This window comes from Sander lucioperca, chromosome 23, assembly GCF_008315115.2.
Source record: "Sander lucioperca isolate FBNREF2018 chromosome 23, SLUC_FBN_1.2, whole genome shotgun sequence".
Lineage (NCBI taxonomy): Eukaryota > Metazoa > Chordata > Actinopteri > Perciformes > Percidae > Sander > Sander lucioperca.
Window position 1 is genome coordinate 16225670 of NC_050195.1, and position 20794 is coordinate 16246463.

Sequence of the window (20794 nt, forward strand, 5' to 3'; positions counted from 1 at the left end):
TCCAGGATGGTGATGAGTCTGCTTACAGACAGGAGGTGGAACAGCTGGTCCAATGATGCAGTCAGAACCACCTGAAGTTAAACCCCAAGAAGATTGTGGAGATGACAGTGGAGTGGATGACTTTAGGAGAAGTCCCCCCCCCCCCCACACACCCCCCGCCCCCTCTCACCATCCAGAACGACACAGTGTCCACTGTGGATTCCTTTAGGTTCCTGGGATCAACCATCTCACAGGACCTAAAATTAGGGCTGCAGAGAGGATCAATGGAGCTGACCTTCCCTCCATCCAGGACCTGTACCGGTCCAGGGTCAGGAAAAAGGCAGCAAAAGTCTCTGCAGACCCCTCACACCCTGGTCACAAACTGTTCAACCTCCTTCCCTCTGGTAGGCGATACAGGGCACTGTTCGCCAAAACCAGCCAATACAGAGACAGCTTCTTTCCCCAAGCAGTCACTCTGTTGAACACTCAGAAATAGCCCCCACCCTCACACTGAACAAAGTCAACCACCACTGTTCTGCTCATCTACCTCATGTCTATTTCAATCCTACAGTTACAATATTGTTATTAATATATTACCATTGCACTGATCTGCCTTGCACTGTATTCATTTTTAAATCCTAAAATCTCAGATTATATTGACTGATACTGATATTGCACTATTCCTTCCCTCTCTTTTGTATATTTTTTGTAAAATTGTAAATTATATTGTATTGTTATACTGTACACTTAACAGTATTTTTATATTTCTTACTGTCCTTTCTGTTTTTATTATTTATATGTTAAGTGAGTGTTGTACTTTGAGGAGTCAAATTCCTTGTTTGTTTATGCAAACCTGGCCAATAAAGCTGATTCTGATTAATTAAAGAAACATAATAACTTTAGTATTACTTAAATAATCATTTAATTGAGCATTATACTTTCACTCTATCCATGAAGCTTGGCATCTGTCATAATGTATGATGAAATCTTATACAACAAATGGATTGTAAAAAATGTGTCTGCATCATAAGTGGAGTTTAGATTGTTCACTGTACTACTTAAAAATGAATGTAATATTCACTTTTTCACTTAGAAATGGACTACTACTTACTACATACATTACTATTATATTGCCCTATAAATACAATAATATGACTCCATATTCGTAATTTAAAAAATCATTTTTGTAATGATACAGTAAAATACTTGCTTTAAACAATTAACAAAACATGTTATAATAAATTAATTTCAAGGAGAAGAACTGCAATAATGTAATAATACACAGATTACACTCAAGGTTACACAGTGACAACAACAACCATGGACAGCACAGGTTCTCTGGTCATTCTGTCCATCCAGCGCTGTGTGTTGTGTGTTATTCAATGCCTTTATCCCTCAGTAGCTTTCTCACAGTCTTCAGGTAGTCAGAATCTGGGTAGCCATCACTGAAAAACACAAATTACACAGACAATGACCTTATTATTTAGTGCAATGGTTCTCAGACTTTTTTTTTTTTTTATCCCACACATTTTTGCCAAACGTATTGGGGAAATTAGCAGCAATACAAACCAAATTCAATATTATTATATTAATATTATTATTATAAGATATTTAAACTTTACCCATTTTTCCAGATAGAATTGCACAAAACTCTCCCACAATGATGACAGTGAACCCGAGAGCAACTTCTTTCGATTTTGGTTTTGACAGATATGTTTACTTGAGGACCATCACCGTCCATGTTGTACCTTATATGTCATTGTGTTGTATGAATAAATCTTATTCTTTTCTAGTAAAGCTTCTCTAATGCATATGGAAAGTCATGCACTAGAGACGCAAATGGATGCTCTAGTGCACATGTTTGGAATGTACATGTATCTTCTGCTGTCTGCGAGCTTTTAGATGTGATTACATTAAGGGTTTTTCATACTGTATGACCATGTATTCACTATTACTAGATGTTTGTGAGCAGTGGTGTAGCACAAAGATCTGGGCCCTCACACCTGTACAAATAACTGAGTCAACAAGTAAACACACGCAAGTGCATTGGCTATTAGGGTAATCGGTAACGAAGTGTTTACAGTAGGGCTGTCGAGCGATTAGAACATGTTATCTAATGCTTTGTGAATAATTGATCTAAAAGAATTGCATATATAAATATGTGCCGTGACAAGCATTTAAAAATGTTTAAATTGAGATGAGTGAATCAGTGAATGAATAGACGTCGTTAGGGCTGGACCCAAATATTCAGCTCAGTCTGAGACAAAATTGCAGATGAAAAAACAAACTTTTAATTCCAGGCTTTTTGAGGGCTCTCCCCATGTCGGGACCCTGATTGACTCTAAGGTACCATCCTTTGCAGATTATATCATTTAGAAAGGGACACAGGTTTATTCTCCCCTTCAGCCCTCCAACCTTATATCAATTTGTAGATTTTATATGAAATTGTATTTACACAATATTGGGCAGTTCCCACTGGCCAACAGGGGAAGACTGTGGTTGTCATATTTACTCACACTCTGCTCCCTCCATCTGGTTGTGTTTTTAGGGGGACGGAAGCTGTAGTGACCGTGTCCTTTCCATCTTTGTTGGTGGCGACAGTAAACAGGAGCTGCTGGTTGAAGGCCTTCTCCAGCAGCTTGAGAACCCTCCTGCCCTCACGGTTGTCAGGCAGGTAAGCACAGAGCCGCAGCCCTGCGTAAGGGTGGCCCGGGTGGGGCTGTTTCTCCTGCAGAAAGAGATGTTTTACGTTTCAGTGGCACAGTAAAAAGCACAGTTCATCACAGGATTCTATTCATGTACAATTCATTTGCTTTGGCTAATGCTAGTTTGGCATTGCCAGACCTTCCTCCTGCAAGTAGCTGCAAGTTTCAACTCGTCTCGTCGCAAATCTTTGGTCTGAACTGGACTTTACACACCTGTACTGTGCTGTACTAATGGCTTGAGTGAAAAAGTGACTCTCCACCCATTTGTAAGCCTATTAGTTGGGTGGTCTTGTTTCTTTAATGACCTTAAAGCTATAGTGCATAGTTTCTGTCTCCCCCATGAGGAATTTTAAGTAATGACAACAAAACGGCGCATCCACATGATACAAGCCCCCCCCCCTCCCTTCTTGTTTATTTGTTTTGCATTTATTTCCTTTTCCTTTGAGGTGGGTCGATTTAATCGATAAGAACATAGGAGAGACATATAAAAGCTTTTACTTCAGCCTAATTCTTTCAGTCACTGCTGATTGTTTCAGTTTACACTGCGATATGTATATAATTATTGTTTTATTTATGATGACTGAATAAAAATAAATAAAAAAAACCCTCCAAAATCTCTTCCTGCAGTGTGAACTCTGCGCTGCTTCAGAGTTTCCTCCCCCAGCTCTGCTAACCAGACTAACCAGATCATCAGCTTCTATGAAGAAGCTAATGAACAAATGCTGCCCATAGAAACTCTCAGCTAGTTCAATGTTCAATCTTTCATTCAAATCAAAGGATGCTCTACGCTTCTCTTCCTGCTGAAGTGATTTTCACCTCTTTTCAAGACTGCAGTTCAGGGTTGTTTGTGATTTTGCTTTGTTCTGTTCTTGGTACAGTCCACTGTGTTGTTGTGTAATTCAAGGGATGTGATGCACCTACGTTTATGACATTGGAAGTGTTTGCACCATAAATGGAGCTGGTAACAATACTAATCCTATTTGTCAATTGTAAGGGATTAAAATGTTCATTTGAAATTATGCTTTTGAATACTTCACCATAATATACACTGAACAAATACATACGGTTTCTAAACATAATAATAAACACACAGAAAAAGAGGGCCCCATACACAAGAAGAGCCACTAAAAAGAAAGGTTTTAGCCAAGCCTCGCTGCACATTTTGTATTCCTTGAATAAGCAAACCAACTCATTCAAAAAGGTTTTTGTGCACATGAAAACTTTTTTTGCCCATGCTAAGATGTATACTATTGAATAATCCTAACCTCAACTGGGCTGTGATTCACAAACTGAAAGCCAACCAATCAGTGGATCCACTACAACTCATCTCGATTTAAAAAAAAAAAAGTTTTACAGTGTGGATTTGGCCAAGCTTACTGTCTGTATTCCATCTGGGAATATGTAGTTGATCTGAATGGTGTTGTCGTCAGGGAATCCCGGCAGGTCTCTGTGGAGGATCACCCAGGTCATCTGGCCCTGTGGCTGGCAGCCAGTCACTACTCTGGGGTTCCCATTCAGCCCTTCCTTAGCTGCACAGACAGCAGTCCAGTTTTAGTCACATTATCCAGAAGTGATTAGGAGACAATTATGGAACGTTTGACAGACACAGAGAATTGGTGTGCATGTGTGTAAAGGACCTTGTTGTTCCAGTGATGGAGGACCCTTTCCGTTCAGGTAGCGGTTGCAGTAGACTTTGTCGCTGCTCTGACCAGAGCCCATACTGAGAGACACACACAGAGAGGGAAATAGATCAACATCATTGGCTGATTGGAGAGAATATCCGCACACAAAACATCAGAATGAGCACATCATCTTAATTGGACTGCTGTACTTTAATGGGGTCAGTTTACCAGTCATGGTTAGTAGTGCTTGGCCTGTGAAAACATAATGATGGTCTCTGGCTCCAGAAAAATCAAAATCCTTGTGGGTGTTTACCAGGTCAAGGAGGGTCTAATGAAAAATGTTATTGGTTGTCTTATGGGAAATGTAGGATCCGAGGATGTCCTATCCTAAATCTGTCTCTTGCATGCCCCGACTTTAAGGAAGTGCAATGCCAATGGTGCGTTTAATTTGTATTCGGAAATCATAATTATCAAGTTCTAAGTCGGAAACACGCCCCCTGAAGGCGGATTTCCGACTTGGGAAGTCGCATTTCTGACATTGGAAGCCAGGAACCTCACAGTACCCCGAGCAAGCCGACCTCAACATCCAATATGGCTGCCCCGTGCATCAACAGCGGTGAAAGCTGTAGCGATATACGGTTTATTAGTTTGTTAGTTCAAATCTAACAACATTTTGCGTCCGAATGTGTAGCAGTAATCAGTTTAAGGTACTTGCCAAGCAGTTTTGAAAAAAACAGTCTCTACTCAGATAGGAGGGTTTATCTTTTTACATCAGAGATCTTCAACACGGGGTCCGTGACTCCGAGGGGGTCCTCAGAGTTTGAACGTTTCTTTTTTCAAAAATTAAAATATCTGAAAATATACAGTAATATGAATCCACCATAGCAAAGATAAATTGGCCTATTTGTGAAAACAATATATATTTACATATTGAAGATAAGCTTACTATAGGTAAGCTAGCCACTATGGTAGCCTTACAGTAAATCTTAAAGATTCACTGTGCCTTCCACATATTATATATATATTATATATTTAACGTTAAAACATGATGTATGAATAATGACCATTTATTTTTATCCATTCGGCCCAATTAATATGCAACTCAGTTGTATACAATAAATGCAGGAAGGGGTTCCTACTTGGTCTCTCTTTCAGCTAATGGGTCCTTGGCCTTAAAAACGTTACATGAATGCTGGAGGTATTGATATTGAGGTTTCGGTGATTCACACCCTGACATGACACTAAGCTCATTAAGCTCACGAGACAGAGACTTGATAGGAGTCTCATGAACGAGGGTGTGAATTGTTTTGGAAACTGCTGGATAAACATGTCTGCATGGAATGCTAAGTAGCTTTCAATTAGGTCATACTTAGGTCATTCTGTATTCTATGACTTAATGACTTTTAATTTCTGCATTTCACCCATTCTCCATTCTTGCGTCAAACTTGTTCTTATTCCAGCCTTGATGGCGACAAACTAAGACCAGGTTGTTCAGTTACAATCTAAGACAGTGATTCCCAACCAGGGGTACGTGTACCCCAGGGGGTACTTCTGCAGTTGCCAGGGGGACCGTGGAAAGATTGTGGAGTAGCTCAACTCATTTGAAAAAATTGAAATTATGATTTGATTGGAAGAATATATCCATATATTAACATCAAGTCAACTATAACACCTGAACACAACATGTTGCAGTTATGCAAGAGTGTGTGAAAACTAGTTAGCAAGTGGGCACAGACGTTTAGCTAAAAGTAATGAATGAATGAATGGTAGAAATAACTAGTTAAAAGTAATGACTAAATATTTTGAATGATTAGCTAAAAGTAATGAAGAAACGTAAAAAAAAGCTAAAAGTTGAAATAGTTAGCTAACGGTTAAAATAAGGTAAAAGTAATGGTTTAAAGTTACGCTAATGGCTATATGGTTGAAACATTCAGCTTCACTCCAAGTAGTAGTAGCCTAGAAGATTTGTAGTAGTAGGATTGCTGACCAAACCAACGTTAATATTGTCAGTTCAATTGTATGAAATAGTTAACAACAGCCACTTTTATATTATGAATAGTGTTATACATTGGAACATACATTGGGAATTGATGAAGGGGTAGCCTACAGGAGTTCATCTGACAGTGCTGCGGGGGTACCTGGGACCAAAAAGGTTGGTAACCACTGATCTAAGAGACCACAGTGTCACCCAATCACAGCAGCACACAGAATAAAGCCAGATTTATGTCCCTTCACTGCTGTATACTTTCTCACCTCAGAACTTGGAAGAACACAATTGACTACAATATAAATGAATCAGTAAACTATGACACACAGCCTTAGACCAGAAGTACATAGACGTATGTGGACAAGGGGTCCATGTGTGTTAGATCAAATAGTGTATCTTGATAACAAATTAAATATAAAACTTGCTTTATTTTGTTACTTGCATGTTCCACCCCTTGTTATTTAAGTAACTACACAATATCAAGTAATGTCAGGTGAATATTAGTTAAATAGTCTAATATAAAGAATTACGACTTACCCTCAGCCTGCTGAAATACATAAAGTGGATGTTTTCACTCTGATGATTTAGTCTTTTTTCAGTGATAGTGGAGCAGAAATCAAGTTTGTCAACCCGCTAACACATGGAGCTCCCTGTATGTGGTTAGCAGCCAAGAATGAGAAAGATGGCTGATGACACTAAAACAATCTGATGTACTCAGTGTTGGTGTGGGCCTGGGTTTTACTGGATTAAAATAATGTCCAAGAAGTATAGAGGGAATCACTGTGACATTGCACACAAAAATCACAAACATGCATTTTAGATGAATGAGATAAGAGTATATCCAGTTGTTCTTCATTCCTGTTTGCTCATTGCCGGAGGTTATTGTACAAAACATTGTGATTGGGTGGAACTCCTAAAGATGCAATGGCTACAAGTATCATGAAAATATTTCACAAATAATTCTGAACTCATTTCTTTTTCCATTATTTTGCTGCCAAACATTCTGTGTGTCCCATTATAAAGAATTGATTTTGAATGAAAAGCTTGAGTTTTTGCAGCAGGTTTGTACTCAGTGCTGTGACTTCACAACATACACAGGTTTGGCTGACACACCATGCAGGTAAAAGAACTTGTTGAAATATAAATCATTATTTAATGATATTAAATATTCATCATTACAGTAAAGCTGATCAACAGTGTGCTGTTGTTATTGCCATTAGTACCTGTTGAAATGCTCTTCTTTTCCACACCTCAGTGAAGTTTTCTTCTTGTCTTCTGTCTCTCTTCTGTGCAGTCCCGGAGTTCAGATGTCTGTTCAGCTCATGATGACACGACACAGAGACAGAGAGAGAGAGAGACAGAGACAGAAGAGGGAGAGAGAGAAAGATGGGCGGGTCGAGTTGCAGAGGTGTGGTGTACTGCTGAGTGATCTGTTCAACTGGTGTAGCAGCTTTGACAGATACTTAGTGTGTGTGTGTGTGTGTGTGTGTGTGTGTGTGTGTGTGTGTGTGTGTAAGAGTGAGAGAGAGAGAGAGAGAGAGAGAGAGAGAGAGAGAGAGAGAGAGAGAGAGAGACTTTCGGTTTTGCAACATTGTTATTGGAACTTTCATGCCAATAAAGCCTCTTTAAATTGAATTGAAAAAAAGAGAGACTGAAAGTGAGAGAGAACAGCACACACACACACACACACACACACACACACGCACACACACACACACACACACACACACTTTTCCTCAAAGACACTTTGCATACTGTAGGATACATATAAAAAGAACAAACAAGCAGTAATCATTTTTAATAAAGACAATAAAAAAGATTAAAATCAACAAGAAATAAAAATATTTTCATGGTTGTAGAATGCAAGCCTGAAGAGGTAGGGTTTGAGGCCTTTTTCAATGATGACAGTGTGGGGGTATTTTCAATCCTAACCAAGTGGTTTTACCCTGCACGTTGGAAAATTATGCCAAATGATACACAGAGCTTTAAAAAAGTGATGCCAAGATTCATGACCAAGCGGCAGTATGTTGACGAGTTGGGAGTGAGAATGTGTTGGTATTTTTAATGTGGTTTGGTAGTGAGTTCTACAGATAGGGGGGCGGCGGCTGGAATTTGGTTGGTATGGACTGAAAGACATATCAAATGAAAATACAATCAAAGGAAGAACAACTTCGTCTTTAAAAACTAAGCAAAACCTAAGCACTTGTACAAGACCTCTCGAAACGCTTATAGTTTTTTCTTTGGGAGGGCTGCACTTGTAACTCCTGGTGTCATTTAGCTCCTATTCCTATTGAGTTTGAATGCACTTATTGTGAGTCACTGTTGATAAAAGTCTCTGCCCGATGGATGTAATGAAGTTTTTCCATCCAGACTCCAATGATTCTGGCATTTTATTGAAATTAGACCAAATGTTTCAACATTTACATCTTACAGCTTGTAGAAGCTAAAATATTCATTACACCACATGACACAATATGGTAAATGTTGGAAGTGCTTTTGAGTACTGGGGCTTAAATTGTCTTGACAGTGGCACTTGAGGAAAAGCTACAGGGTCACTAATTAACAACTTAAAAGTAGCTGAAAATCTTGTCCTCCAGTGGTTTAACTGCTCACCTTGCTGCAGTGATGTAGAAGTGCAACAAAACAAACATCTACCACACCAAACCACACCCATTAGCGGTGCTGGCTGAGCTCAGAGGTTGGATCTGTTCAGCCTCAGTACTGCTGTGCACTTTAAAAAACACTTTGTAACACTGTTACAATAGGCAGGTGTAGCTGTAGTGATTAAAAGTGGAGTGCATCTGTTCCATCAGGTTATCGTGAAAGTAGTCTATATTGACGTTACATTCCTGGTATTGCTCCAGTGCCGCCAGAAATTCCACCAGATGTCCCTCATTTCAGCTGGATGTCCATCACCTTCCTCTTTCTTTGTGTTGGTGTTCTAAACTGCGGTGGATTTATGATGACTATGGTTAACTGCTCCTCAGATCTCTGCAGGGTAAATCCAGACAGTTAGCTAGACTATCTGTCCAATCTGCGTTTTCTCTGGCACGACTAAAACTACTTTTGAACGTACACATTCCACCAAAACAAGTTCCTCCCCGAGGCTATTTTGCAGAGGCACCATTGCTCCGCCTGGCTCTTACCGCCCAAGATGATTGTGATTGGTTTAAAGAAATGGCAATACACCAGAGCACGTTTTTCTCCTATCCAGGAATGCTGTGACGACTAGCCAGACACTCTTTCACAGCGCTGTGGAGGAAGGAAGGAGGTCCATCTGTGCATGGAAATACTGCTCTTAGGAAAATGTGTCTGTTTTAAAAAAGTTTGTTGGTTGCTGCGGAAGTGCTGAAGAGGATCAAAGTTACAGTATACAAGTGAAGCCAGCTTAGCTGGGCTGGGTAAAGAAATAAAGGCTTTTCTCCTGGTATTTGTTCAGCTCAATGTGGATCACGGAGAGGAGACTTCCGGCGAATTTTCTAGTTTGTGCCTTATCTGTACTTTCCTGTATGTTTCCTTTTTCATCTCGATCCTGTTGTCTTTTATTGTGTGATTTCTTGGTGTGTTTTGAACACAAGGCTGTCAGAAGGTTCTTAACAGCTCCATTTCCACCTTTCACTCTCAATTAAGTTGAGTTTTCCATGATGCTTTTGGAAGTAAAGGAATTGGACTGGACTGGATTCAATTCAATTCAGAGATAAAACACAATAAACAGTTGTATGAACATAATGGATTTATATTAATTATATACATCTTTTTGTATGGCAAATATGAAAACAAAAGTTATTAAGCAATATGAAACAAAAAATGAAATCAAAAAGTAATTAAATTCTAATAAAAATGTAAAGACACACAACAACTGGACACTGACATGTAATTAAACTTGTCGGTTCATCAGTGGAGGAAATTAGTTCAGTGGTGGGTGAAGCTGTTGGATATGACAGCGTTAAATCTGATGCTATTGTGATCTTTCTGGACAGTATTGGAAAAGTGAATTGAGTGCATGAAAGCCGAGTAATGATTCAGTGTACTTTCACCCCACAAAAAAAGTAATCATTTCTAATGTTCCCCAGTTTATAAGAAATTAGATGTTGGGAAATGCGTGGTTAGACACAGACAGTTAGCATCCCCGAGAAAGGATTCAAGTCTCCTCACGTCAAACGCGTCATGTCTTTTAGAAGACAGTTCATGAATCAAAAAAGCTTTTTTTTCTATTTTTCTATTTCCATTGCCGTTTCGCCCGAGGTCCTTCTTTTGGTCCCTGTACTCCTTTTTCAGTTTCTTTACTTTTATTGTTGATTTGCTGACAGTTCTGTTGTACTCTGCTGCAGCCATCTCCCACTGTCTCAGCTCAAGCACTGGCTTTGTTCTCGAAGCTCCCTCAAGAGCGTCCCTTTCGCGTCCATAGTGAAGTTCTTGTGTTTTTAAAAATGGCGGTCACAACTTTTTAGTTGGTCTTGTTGGTCATGATAATCCTAGTCTATATTCACGATGTTCCACTTCTGGGATTGTTCAGGTGCCGCCAGAAATTTGGCCGGATGTCCGTCACCTTCCACTTTCTTTCTGTTGGAAATTACAACTCCAGTAGTGGCTATGTCCGGCATTTAGCACCGCCCATGATGATTGTTGTGATTGGTTTAAAGAAATGCCAATAAACCAGAGCAGGTTTTTCTCCCATCCCGGAATGCTGTATGGCAATGTGCTGACGATAATCCTGCCCCAAGCCCCTGACGTAATCGGTGCTTGGTATGAAACTAAAGAGTTGGTTTCTCTCTAGAGCCAGTTCTTTGGCTGTCGAATCGCGAAGAACTGTTTCGAGATTAGGCACCGGCTCTGAACCGGCCATCGAAATACGCTCAATGGTGTTTTAAGCCCCCAACGTCTCCTTCCAGGCAGCGCTGCGACCGTTGACTTCAAGGCAACCTTAACCCTAACCATTACCATAACCATTGCCTAATAGACTTCAAGGCAGTGCTGCGACCGTTGACTTCAAGGCACCTAACCCTAACCTAACCATAACCATTGCCTAATCCTAGTGCCTTCCAGGCAGCGCTGCCTGGAAGGAGACGTTGGGGGCTTAAAACACAGATAAACTCAAAATAGCTTGAAATACCTTGGTCAAAAAAAGGGGTAGAAAGACACTTGATCCGTTCCTTTGCCCAGGCAGAGAACGTGAAAGCCTGTCAGCAGCGTCTCCAGTGGAGTTGACAGTAGGCCTGCATCAGTAAGGGAGACAGAGCGACGCACAGGGAGAAGTAAACAGGGAGACAAGAAAGTAAGCCTAAAAGTGTGATAACTGATATAGTGATACAGTGTCAGAGGAAAGTGACAGTGAAATAACTGGAAACATGCAGGTGGATATGGAGAGCGAGTGTTTCCTTCAGAAGGATCAGAAGTTTTCTGCAGGGAACAAAGGGAATGACGTTAGTTAAAGTGGTCATTCAGGGCACTCCTGCAAAAAAAATTTGTTCCCTTCTCGGGGTTAATCCCAATTTAAAAAAATGAATATCAATATTGTTAATAATTCCAAGATCAGGGAATATGGAGAAATATTGGCATTTGAGTGAAATGTAACATAACTTTACAACTATATGTAAAAGCATTTGAATTAAGTTTCGAGGATAAATTCTTTGAGTACAAACAATATTTTAGTACAATGTACCTTTTTAAATGTGACTACATATGCGCTGGAGGTCTTGGGACTGTTGCAAGTTATCACTTTAGTATGTTCAGCACAAAGTAGACAAGAACTTTATTTTTATCACAAGGTAAATTAGGTGGTGATGGCGCAGTGGATATGACACATGCCTTTGGTGTGGGAGACCCGAGTTCGATTCCCACTGCAATACATCAACCAATGTGCCCCTGAGCAAGGCACTTAACCCCTAGTTGCTCCAGAGGCGTGTGACCTCTGACATATATAGCAATTGTAAGTCGCTTTGGATAAAAGCGTCAGCTAAATGACATGTAATAATGTAATAGATATTAGAAGTACACAAAAACATTTCCTTTCAGCAAGTCCAGATTCACTCTCTGAAAGTAAAATACCACAGTTTACATTAATCAACCAATTATCGGAAAAGAGAAAAAAATCTCCTCATGCAACTAAATAAACTTAGTAAATATGTGCTTTTATTAGGCAGGTATAACATTAGCCTTAATAACGTACCGAATCTACTCAAAAGAAAGCATACGAGCAAATATTCCAACATCTCAAACTGCTGAAGACTTTTCAGAATGTATCCTCTTGTGCCTGCCAGATGCAAAAATATATTTTTAGTCACAAATTGGGGAACATACGATCTAGACGGAGCTACACGGTTGTTCTTCATATAGGGGAATTAGCTCAAGTGGTAGAGAGCTCGCTTAGCATGCGAGAGGTAGCGGGATCAATGTTTGCATTCTCCAGAGGAAGATTCTTCACATGGCACCCCCTCATTATCTCTGCTTCTCGTCATAGTTGTCAGATTCATCTACCAACCCTTATAGAGCTGGTTCAGATTTGCCTTGGACCAGCTCTTAGTTATGTTGCTATAGTTTTAGACTGCAGGGGACACACTGAACACCTCTCTCTTTCCATCTGTGTGCATTCATGTCCCAGTAATGCTTGTTACTAATTTAGCTCCAGGGAGCTTATTCCCCGGAGTCCTTTTGTTTTCTCGCCGCGCAGATTTCCTTGGATTGGGGTGGCACCTAGATAGTGGGTGCAGCTGCTGCTGTGGTCCTGCTCAACGTCCTGTTACGCCCTACACTGCTACTACTATTACTTCTAGTCAAAGTTCTATTATCTTTATTGTTACTATAATTGCCACTATTCATCGTACCAACTGCTAAAATTATTATGAATCATATTTCTGTATATCTGTATCAGTGTCTCTGTGTCCCAAACGGCATCAGCAGGTGGTAGCCTGTCCCACCAAATGCTTGCTCTTGGGGGGGAATTGTAAATGATATAGTGTGGTGTACACCTACTCTGTCTGTAAAGTGCCCTGAGATAACTCCTGTTATGATTTGACACTATAAATAAAAATGTAATGGAATTAAAATTGAATTGAATGACTGGGAAGCAGGCAGGAGACTGGTCTGGTGACTGGTGTAAGCAGGAAGCACACTGAGGGTAACTGGTGGACAGCTGGGGAATGCCAGGCTCTGAAATGACAGATGTTTGCACATGGTAATGCACATGGCCGCAGGCTAAAAAGAGTGAATAGATGGAGATGAGGGTAGAACGGACCAATTCAGTGACAGTTAATTCTACTCTAAGGATCAAACCGGCATGTTTTAGTTCATTTTGAAATTCAATAAATGTTGCATCGTCCAACAAGTGCTTTAGATTGTTGTATGTGTTTCCCTGCCTGCATTTATTTCCATACAGTATAAAAAATCAATTTGTAGATTGAAATTTGCTTGACATAAGCAATTCATCACGAGGACGGATGTTGACTTTCAAGTCAAGCTATGTGTCCACTGCTCTTTTTGCATGGCTATAGGAAAAAGGAAAAAAAGGTTTAAAAAATGTAATTAAAAAAAGGAAAGGGGAGGGTGAGTTTGTTTACACAAACTCACGTCTTTACACTTTCTTTTACAATAATCCCCCACATCTGTAAAGGTGACTTCCTTGGAAAGTGAAAGAAAAAAACCCTTTCAGCCTTGAAGATAGGCTTTACTTTCACCTAATAAGATTAGTGTTGTGGTTGGGGCTTGTTTCAGTGAGAGCATAGGCGTGGTACTCTATCATGGTGAATGGCACAATTAGCTGCAGAGCGGCTGTCAGGTATTACTGGCATCTGCAGTGAGAAATTAGGCTAAACTAGGAAATAAATGGACAGCAGCTGCGTGTGCTCCCACACAGAACTCATTCCCACCCCCACACCTGTCTTTCTCCTTTGCCTCCCCTTCTCCCGTCCCTTCCTTCCTCGTTGCCTCCACTTTCCCTCTCTCACCTCGTCTTCACCTCTCACTCGCCTCCCCTTTACCTCCCTGCTGCCTCCTTATTATCTTCCATTTGTTCCCCCTTTTTGCCTCCCCCATCGCCCTCCTTCGCCCTGGCCTAAACAACCTGCGTCTACTCCTCAGTTATTGGATAATTTGGCTTTCTCCCACGTGTCTCTGTGCTAATTAAATGTGGTGTACACTGTCTAGAGAATGTCACAATTGATTTTTCTTTCTACAAGGAAGTGGGGAGCCATTTAATTTTGTGAAAGCCCCCCCCCCCCCCCACACACACACACACACACACACAGGTTTGTGGCACTATCTTTGTGGGGACCCATCATTGACATAATGCATTCCCTAGCCCCTTACCCTCACCCTAACCATAAACTAATTATATCCCTAATCCTAAAACCAAGTCTTAACCCTCAAACAGCCCTTTAAACTTGTGGGGTCCAGCATTTTGGCCCCACAAAGCTGTCGGGACCCCACAAGTATGCTGGACTCCCGGCTTTTGGACCCCACGAAAATAGTTAAACAAGCACACACACACACACCCACACACACACACACACACACACACACACACATTCTTGTACCTCACTCCTAAGAAGAGCCTCTGCAGATTCTAAAGCGACCTGCTGTTCTACCTGCTGACAGGCAAGCTTGTATGATCATGTATGTTCATGAGTCCTAACATTTCTATCCGACCAAAAATGGACCCCTGATTCATCTTCCCAAAACCAGAGATAATCCATCCATTTAAATAAATAATGAAATAAACTAAATCAGAAAAAGATAATGTGGTCCGGAGACCTGCAGAACACTGGTTTGAGTGGTACCACTTGATCATGTGTTTCAACCAACATTTGACCAGGTTGATTGGGAGGGAAGCTGCGGAGGGTTTTCTCCTACTGGTTGGTTGGGACGCTTGCACAGAGAGAAACTGAAAATCTCAACAGCAATCTGTCTTTTACAATAAGAGCCTGTTTCTTTGATAGAAAGTAGTTCCAAAAGAAACCTGTTGACAGTCTGGATTATCCTGAATAACTGGGACATTGCATCTAGAGAACACATCCTCATACCTAAATGACAGACTAGGGTTGTTTGCCAATGACTAACAAATGGATATAACATTGTGAAACAGTCACATGGTGGCAGTTTTAAACTGGTGGTTAACGTTGTGAAACGGAACTACTTGGAAAAGATCATGGTTTGGGTTAAAATTAGTTCATTTGTTACATGTTTGTTACAGACGTATGTCTGTGACGTAGTCACGTCTGTGACATAGTATTCTTGCATTGCCAGACCGTCCTCCACAGCGCTGTGGAGAAAGGTCTGGCTAGTCCACACAACATTCCGGGATGAGAGAAAAACGTGCTCTGGTTTATTGGCATTTCTTTAAACCAAACACAATCGTCTTGGTGCTAAGCTCCAGACGGAGCCCCAGTGCCTCTGCTAAATTGTCTCGGGAAGGAACTTGTTTTGGTGGAACATGTGTACGTTCAAAAGTTGTTTTAGTCGTGCAACAGAAAACTCAGATAGGACAGATAGTCTAGCTAGCTGTCTGGATTTACCCTGCAGAGATCTGAGGAGCAGTTAACCATAGTCCTCATAAATCCACCGGAGTTTCTTTAAACATAAAGAAAGCAGAAGGTAACGGACATTCAGCCAAAAAGAGTGACATCCAGCGGAATTTCCGGCGGCACCAGAGCAATCCCGGAAGTGGAACATCGTGGATATAGACTAGTGACATAGTTACATGGTTACGTACTAACGTAGTTATGGTGGTTAACTTTAAAAAAAAGTCAGCGTTGACATTTGGTTTCACACGGGACACGTACACCGGTCTCCTGAGTAAAAATGCTGTTGGTTTGACCCATCCGCCCTCTTCCCTACATGGACGTTGGCACACTTTATACTATGTCACATGACTTCTTCCTTTGCTTCCGCCATAATAACTACGGCTACTAGAGGTCGCCTAACAACAAATGTAAATATGGATGACAATAAGCAATCAACCTATACGTTCTGGCTAAGGAGTTCTTCCAATGGAATCTTTTTTATTACAATCCATTAGGGTGGATGCAAAACCTTCAGATATGCAGATATAAATATTTTGTCCATCTCATTTAACACGCTGTTTTTTTTTTCTTGGTTTTTTTTTCTAAAGCATTTATACAGATTTTTTCAGTGATTGTAAAGTCCTTTTCCAGGAGCGCCAGTGTTTTCAGTGTCAGATAGAAACATAGGCACCGCATTGATTTCACTGTCACTAAAGAAACATCCATCAGCTCACAGCCATCAATTGAATGGACACTTAGCCCCAACTAAGCCATGATGAACAGCTCTGTCAGCCCTCACCCCAGATTTGTTTTATTCGGCGTAGTGCTACATTGACCTTGTACATACAACAGACTCCCTCTGTGTAAAGTGTTTTTGTATTCATTGGTGGATTCATTGTGATACATCATGGTATGTCGGACTTCCTAATGATCTGTTAAAACAAATACATGTGAATAAAAGACTAAAGGTGCACAATGCTAGCCATCACCAACAGAGAGCTGTTACTGACAATTTTTTCCTGCTTTTTATTGATTATATTCCAGCTATAAAAAATATTCCACTTATAGTTTGTGTGACTTCAATTGGGTCAAAGTTGTGAAATACTTTTTAGGTTATATTGCTCTGTCATGTCTCTTAAGAGCATGAATAACTCATAATGAATTATGTTATTGGTCCTTATGAGTGAATCAGTGTAGAAAAATATAATGCTAACGGAGTAATTGTTGTTTGTACAATAAAACAGCCATTCCAAAGTGACAGTATGAATGAAAAACCTGGGATTCCACTCAATGACCTAGCAGTAGATCTGTGAGAGAAAGACCCTGTGAAATGTAGAATTGGCTAGGGCTTCCCCCTAAAAGTCAAATGTTTGATCATCAGTTGGTGACCCCTCAGTGAACTAATATTCTTCAAGTCCAGCAGCAATTTTTTCCCCCATTTTTTTTTTTTGTCAGTCAGAGTGCAACTACTTCTGGGGATATGTTGGTCCCCTAGAAGTAGCTGCAGAGTAAGCGCTCCACGCTTTCATGATGCTCTCCGGGATAAATCATTGCACTTCGCCAAGTCAGCCCGTCCGCTCGGCGAAGATGTCAGCGACGGGTACAGGCAGCAGCCAAACCGGACCCAGGGTGAGTCTGAGTGAGACAGAGGCCCATAGGAAAAGACTTTGCCCAGTCAGGCTCCGAAATAACGTTACCTTCTGCCTTCTACGTAGAAGTGGTGAACTTACACTGAACTGAACTTAATACGATATAGTCTGGTAACATCTAGTGTTGGCAAAATTGTTGTTAGCGTAGTGCAAGCTATTATTGAGTTGTCTCTTAGCGAAATGAATCATAACGTGGGCTTTAATTGTGACGGGTTAAAATGGAAGAAGTGAAGCTAGCTATATGTGCAGCTGTTCTCAATAGCTTACATCTGCGTTTATCTTCAATCTGGCAGTTCAATGATGTGTTGCTTGATACTCTATATGAAACAAAGTTACAATAGTCAAATATTGGTAATCAACAACCAAATCTGATTAGGCTGACAGAATTCTGAGTCAGGTACAGTCTTAGAATTAGCAGTATAGGGTTCTTTAAAAGTGTAAAAAGTTTTCACAGATGTAATGTAAAGAACTATTTTAATGCGAATGAGGTAAACTATAGTTACGTATTCAGGAGGAAAAGGTTGAACACATCTGCTGTTCCATAACATGGGATGTAGAATGACACAATGAGCTAAGTTGCTCTACTGGAAGAGAGAGTTAGAAAGTAGAGAGAGAGAGAGTGTGTGTGTGTGTGTGTGTGTGTGTGTGACAAATGGGCTTTTGCGATCAAGCGCCTGCTGAGCGAGATGAGTCTTTTTACACCCTGACAACAAATGGAGATATCACTGATATTAAAAGAGACAAGCCCCCCTTTAACCTACTTGGCACAATTTGCTTGGAGTTAATAGTCTGTTGTTGGAGATTTGATCAGCAGTGAGCCAAGTGGATCGCATCCAGTCCAATGAGTCCACAGTGGCTGTCACTTCTCATCAAATCAGCATCACTGCTATACCAGGCTAACTTAGAGAGGAAAACTGCTGCTAAAGGAGGGAGTGTGACAGTGTGTGTGTGTGTGTGTGTGTGTGTGTGTGTGTGTGTGTGTGTGTGTGTGTGTGTGTGTGTGTGTGTGTGTGTGTGTGTGTGTGTGTGTGTGTGTTTTCAGGTCTACTCATTTGGTTGTGTTGGAGGGTGTAGAGTGTGTGTTTGCAAGAATGTCTGTATGTTTGTAACCCGATGTGTCAGATGGTTCGCAAAAGAAAATATCAATACATTATACAAATATAACTTTTCATTCATCCACATGATGTTCACTACACTTTCAAACTAGGCCACACCCATTCAGGAGACATGAAATTCATCTTCATTATAATGACGTTACGTGGTTAGAATATGTGAGTGTGCACTTGTTTTGGGTATGTACACTCTATTTATTATGGTTATTCTGTATTTATCTCTGGTATCAAGTTGTTTACATGAGATTTAGCAGATTGGCATCAAACGTTCATTCTGTGTGTTTGAAGGCGATGTGTGCTGTGACAGTTATGTCACCTTCCTGCAGGGCCTGAACACATCTCAGCTCCAGCTCATCTCCTGCACAGTGCAGTCATGTGCAGCTATTTTAAATTAGTAAACGGAAAAAAAAGGAGCCCCGTAGTCATTAAAGTAAATATTGAACCTACTTTTCACAAGCCACATTCTGACACTAACTTGGCATTTTTCAGACGGACACATCAGAAGAAAATTAATTTTGTTCCAGACCCGTTTTCTGTCTCAGGACCAAATTCTCGCGAGATCTGCCGACACAGATAAGCTAATGTCAGCTAACATTCGCCACTAGCCCTAACAAAACTAATTTTCGTAATGCTAAATATGTCTTTTAGCTGTATAAATATATAATGGTAGCAAAAGAAAATATCAATAACTTATTCAAATATAACTTTTCATTCATCCACATGACGTTCACTACCCTTTTACAAGAGGCCACGCCTATTTAGGAGACAGGAAGTGTGTACCATTTGGGAAACATTGGCGCAGCTTGAAATGCACACACATCTTAAGTTAGAGAGAATCTTTGGTAACTGATCTCAATACCTGAATACATGCTTGTAAAATGATCAGATTAGAAAATGCATTTTTTATTACATTTTGTCTTAAACACAGATAAACTACTGATTTAATATTTTATTACACTGTCCTTTTTAAGAACGTATTCAAATGTTAAAGCCATCTAGCAGTCGTAGGAAATTTGATGGAACCACAGAGGGAGGTGGCGAGGTTGGGTTGGATGAATGGATCAGCAAAACATCAGGCTTTAACATGTGAAGCATGGTCATGAGTTTTCTATAACCTTAAAAGTAATAATCTGGCGGTTGGTTCGCCAGAGAGGGTAGGCGAAGCTAACTCAACAGACTTGGTATTCAACTGTCAACTGGCTGACGTGGGAAGTGAGATCCAAAAACACTGCAAGTACCGCTTAGCGCTATAGTTGCTGCCAGAGAGAATGAAACGGATATCTTCAAAATTGTAACTTTAACCCTGTGGTTATTATACACATTTCACATGTTTATCCCATGTGGTACCTTTGCACATGTGAAAAATGTGGTTTTCAGATCACCAATTAACGATTAGTCTTTATCCACGACGTTCAACTTTCGGGATTGCTCCAGTGCCTCTGGAAATTCCGCCAGATGTCCCTCTTTTTGGCCGGATGTCCGTTACCTTCCTCTTTCTTTGTGTTCTTGGCATTCTAAACTCTCTGCTCCTCAGATCTCTGCAGGGTAAATCCAGACAGCTAGCTAGACTATCTGTCCTATCTGAGTTTTCTGTTGCACGACTAAAACAACTTTTGAACGTACACATGTTCCACCATAACAAGTTCCTTCCCAAGGCTATATTGAAGAGGCACCTTGGCTCTGTCCGATGCTTAGCGCCGCCCATGACGATTGTGATTGGTTTAAAGAAATGCCAATAAACCAGAGCACGTTTTTCTTCCATCCCAGAATGTTGTGTGGACTAGCCAGAGCCAGAGCTATCCTTCACAGCGCTGTGGAGGAAGGTCTGGCAAAGCGAGACTATATAATGGTAAATCAAATACATCATTTTAAAACATCAATTTTATATATCACGTGATATTTCTCATATCGGCTTGTGGTTTTTTGGACTCATGAAACATTCATAGAGTATGAGATTTTTGCCACGAGTCCTCAATTCAGAGTTAGGAACTACATCCTTTCAGTTAGGTTTTAGTTACTCATTTTTTTAAAAGCACTCGACACAGATTTTGTACGTAGTGACCCACTGAGGTATCCAGTGGCCTCAATGCACAGTCTTGGAGCTGCCTTTGCAGGCAGATACAGGATGCCACACTCAAGAGCTTCTGTTTGTTTCTTTCTCATGGATTCCCAGGTACACACAATAATACACAAAGAGGCAGGCCTATTGTTAGCAGCACATCATCCATCACAGAAAAAAATCC

At 40.5% G+C, this 20794-nt stretch overlaps 1 protein-coding gene across 3 annotated transcripts; it reads right to left on the bottom strand.

Moving 5' to 3' along the window:
* Nucleotides 1-877: 877 nt before the first annotated feature.
* dtx3l1 (deltex E3 ubiquitin ligase 3L1) lies at nucleotides 878-7657 on the bottom strand. 3 transcript variants are annotated; one of them, XM_031300158.2, is made up of 6 exons: nucleotides 7517-7642; nucleotides 4803-4929; nucleotides 4322-4404; nucleotides 4062-4213; nucleotides 2496-2707; nucleotides 878-1424 (listed from the first exon to the last, which is right to left on the bottom strand). In XM_031300158.2, exons 3-6 carry the CDS (start codon nucleotides 4401-4403, stop codon nucleotides 1355-1357), a joined length of 516 nt encoding a protein of 171 aa, XP_031156018.1. In that variant the 5' UTR covers nucleotide 4404; nucleotides 4803-4929; nucleotides 7517-7642; the 3' UTR covers nucleotides 878-1354. The 3 variants fall into 3 exon arrangements, with proteins under 3 accessions (XP_031156018.1, XP_035854203.1, XP_031156017.1); XM_035998310.1 differs by lacking the exon at nucleotides 4803-4929 and having other exon boundaries at nucleotides 4322-4431; nucleotides 7510-7657; XM_031300157.2 differs by lacking the exon at nucleotides 4803-4929 and having other exon boundaries at nucleotides 7517-7651.
* Between the last annotated feature and the right edge of the window lie 13137 nt (nucleotides 7658-20794).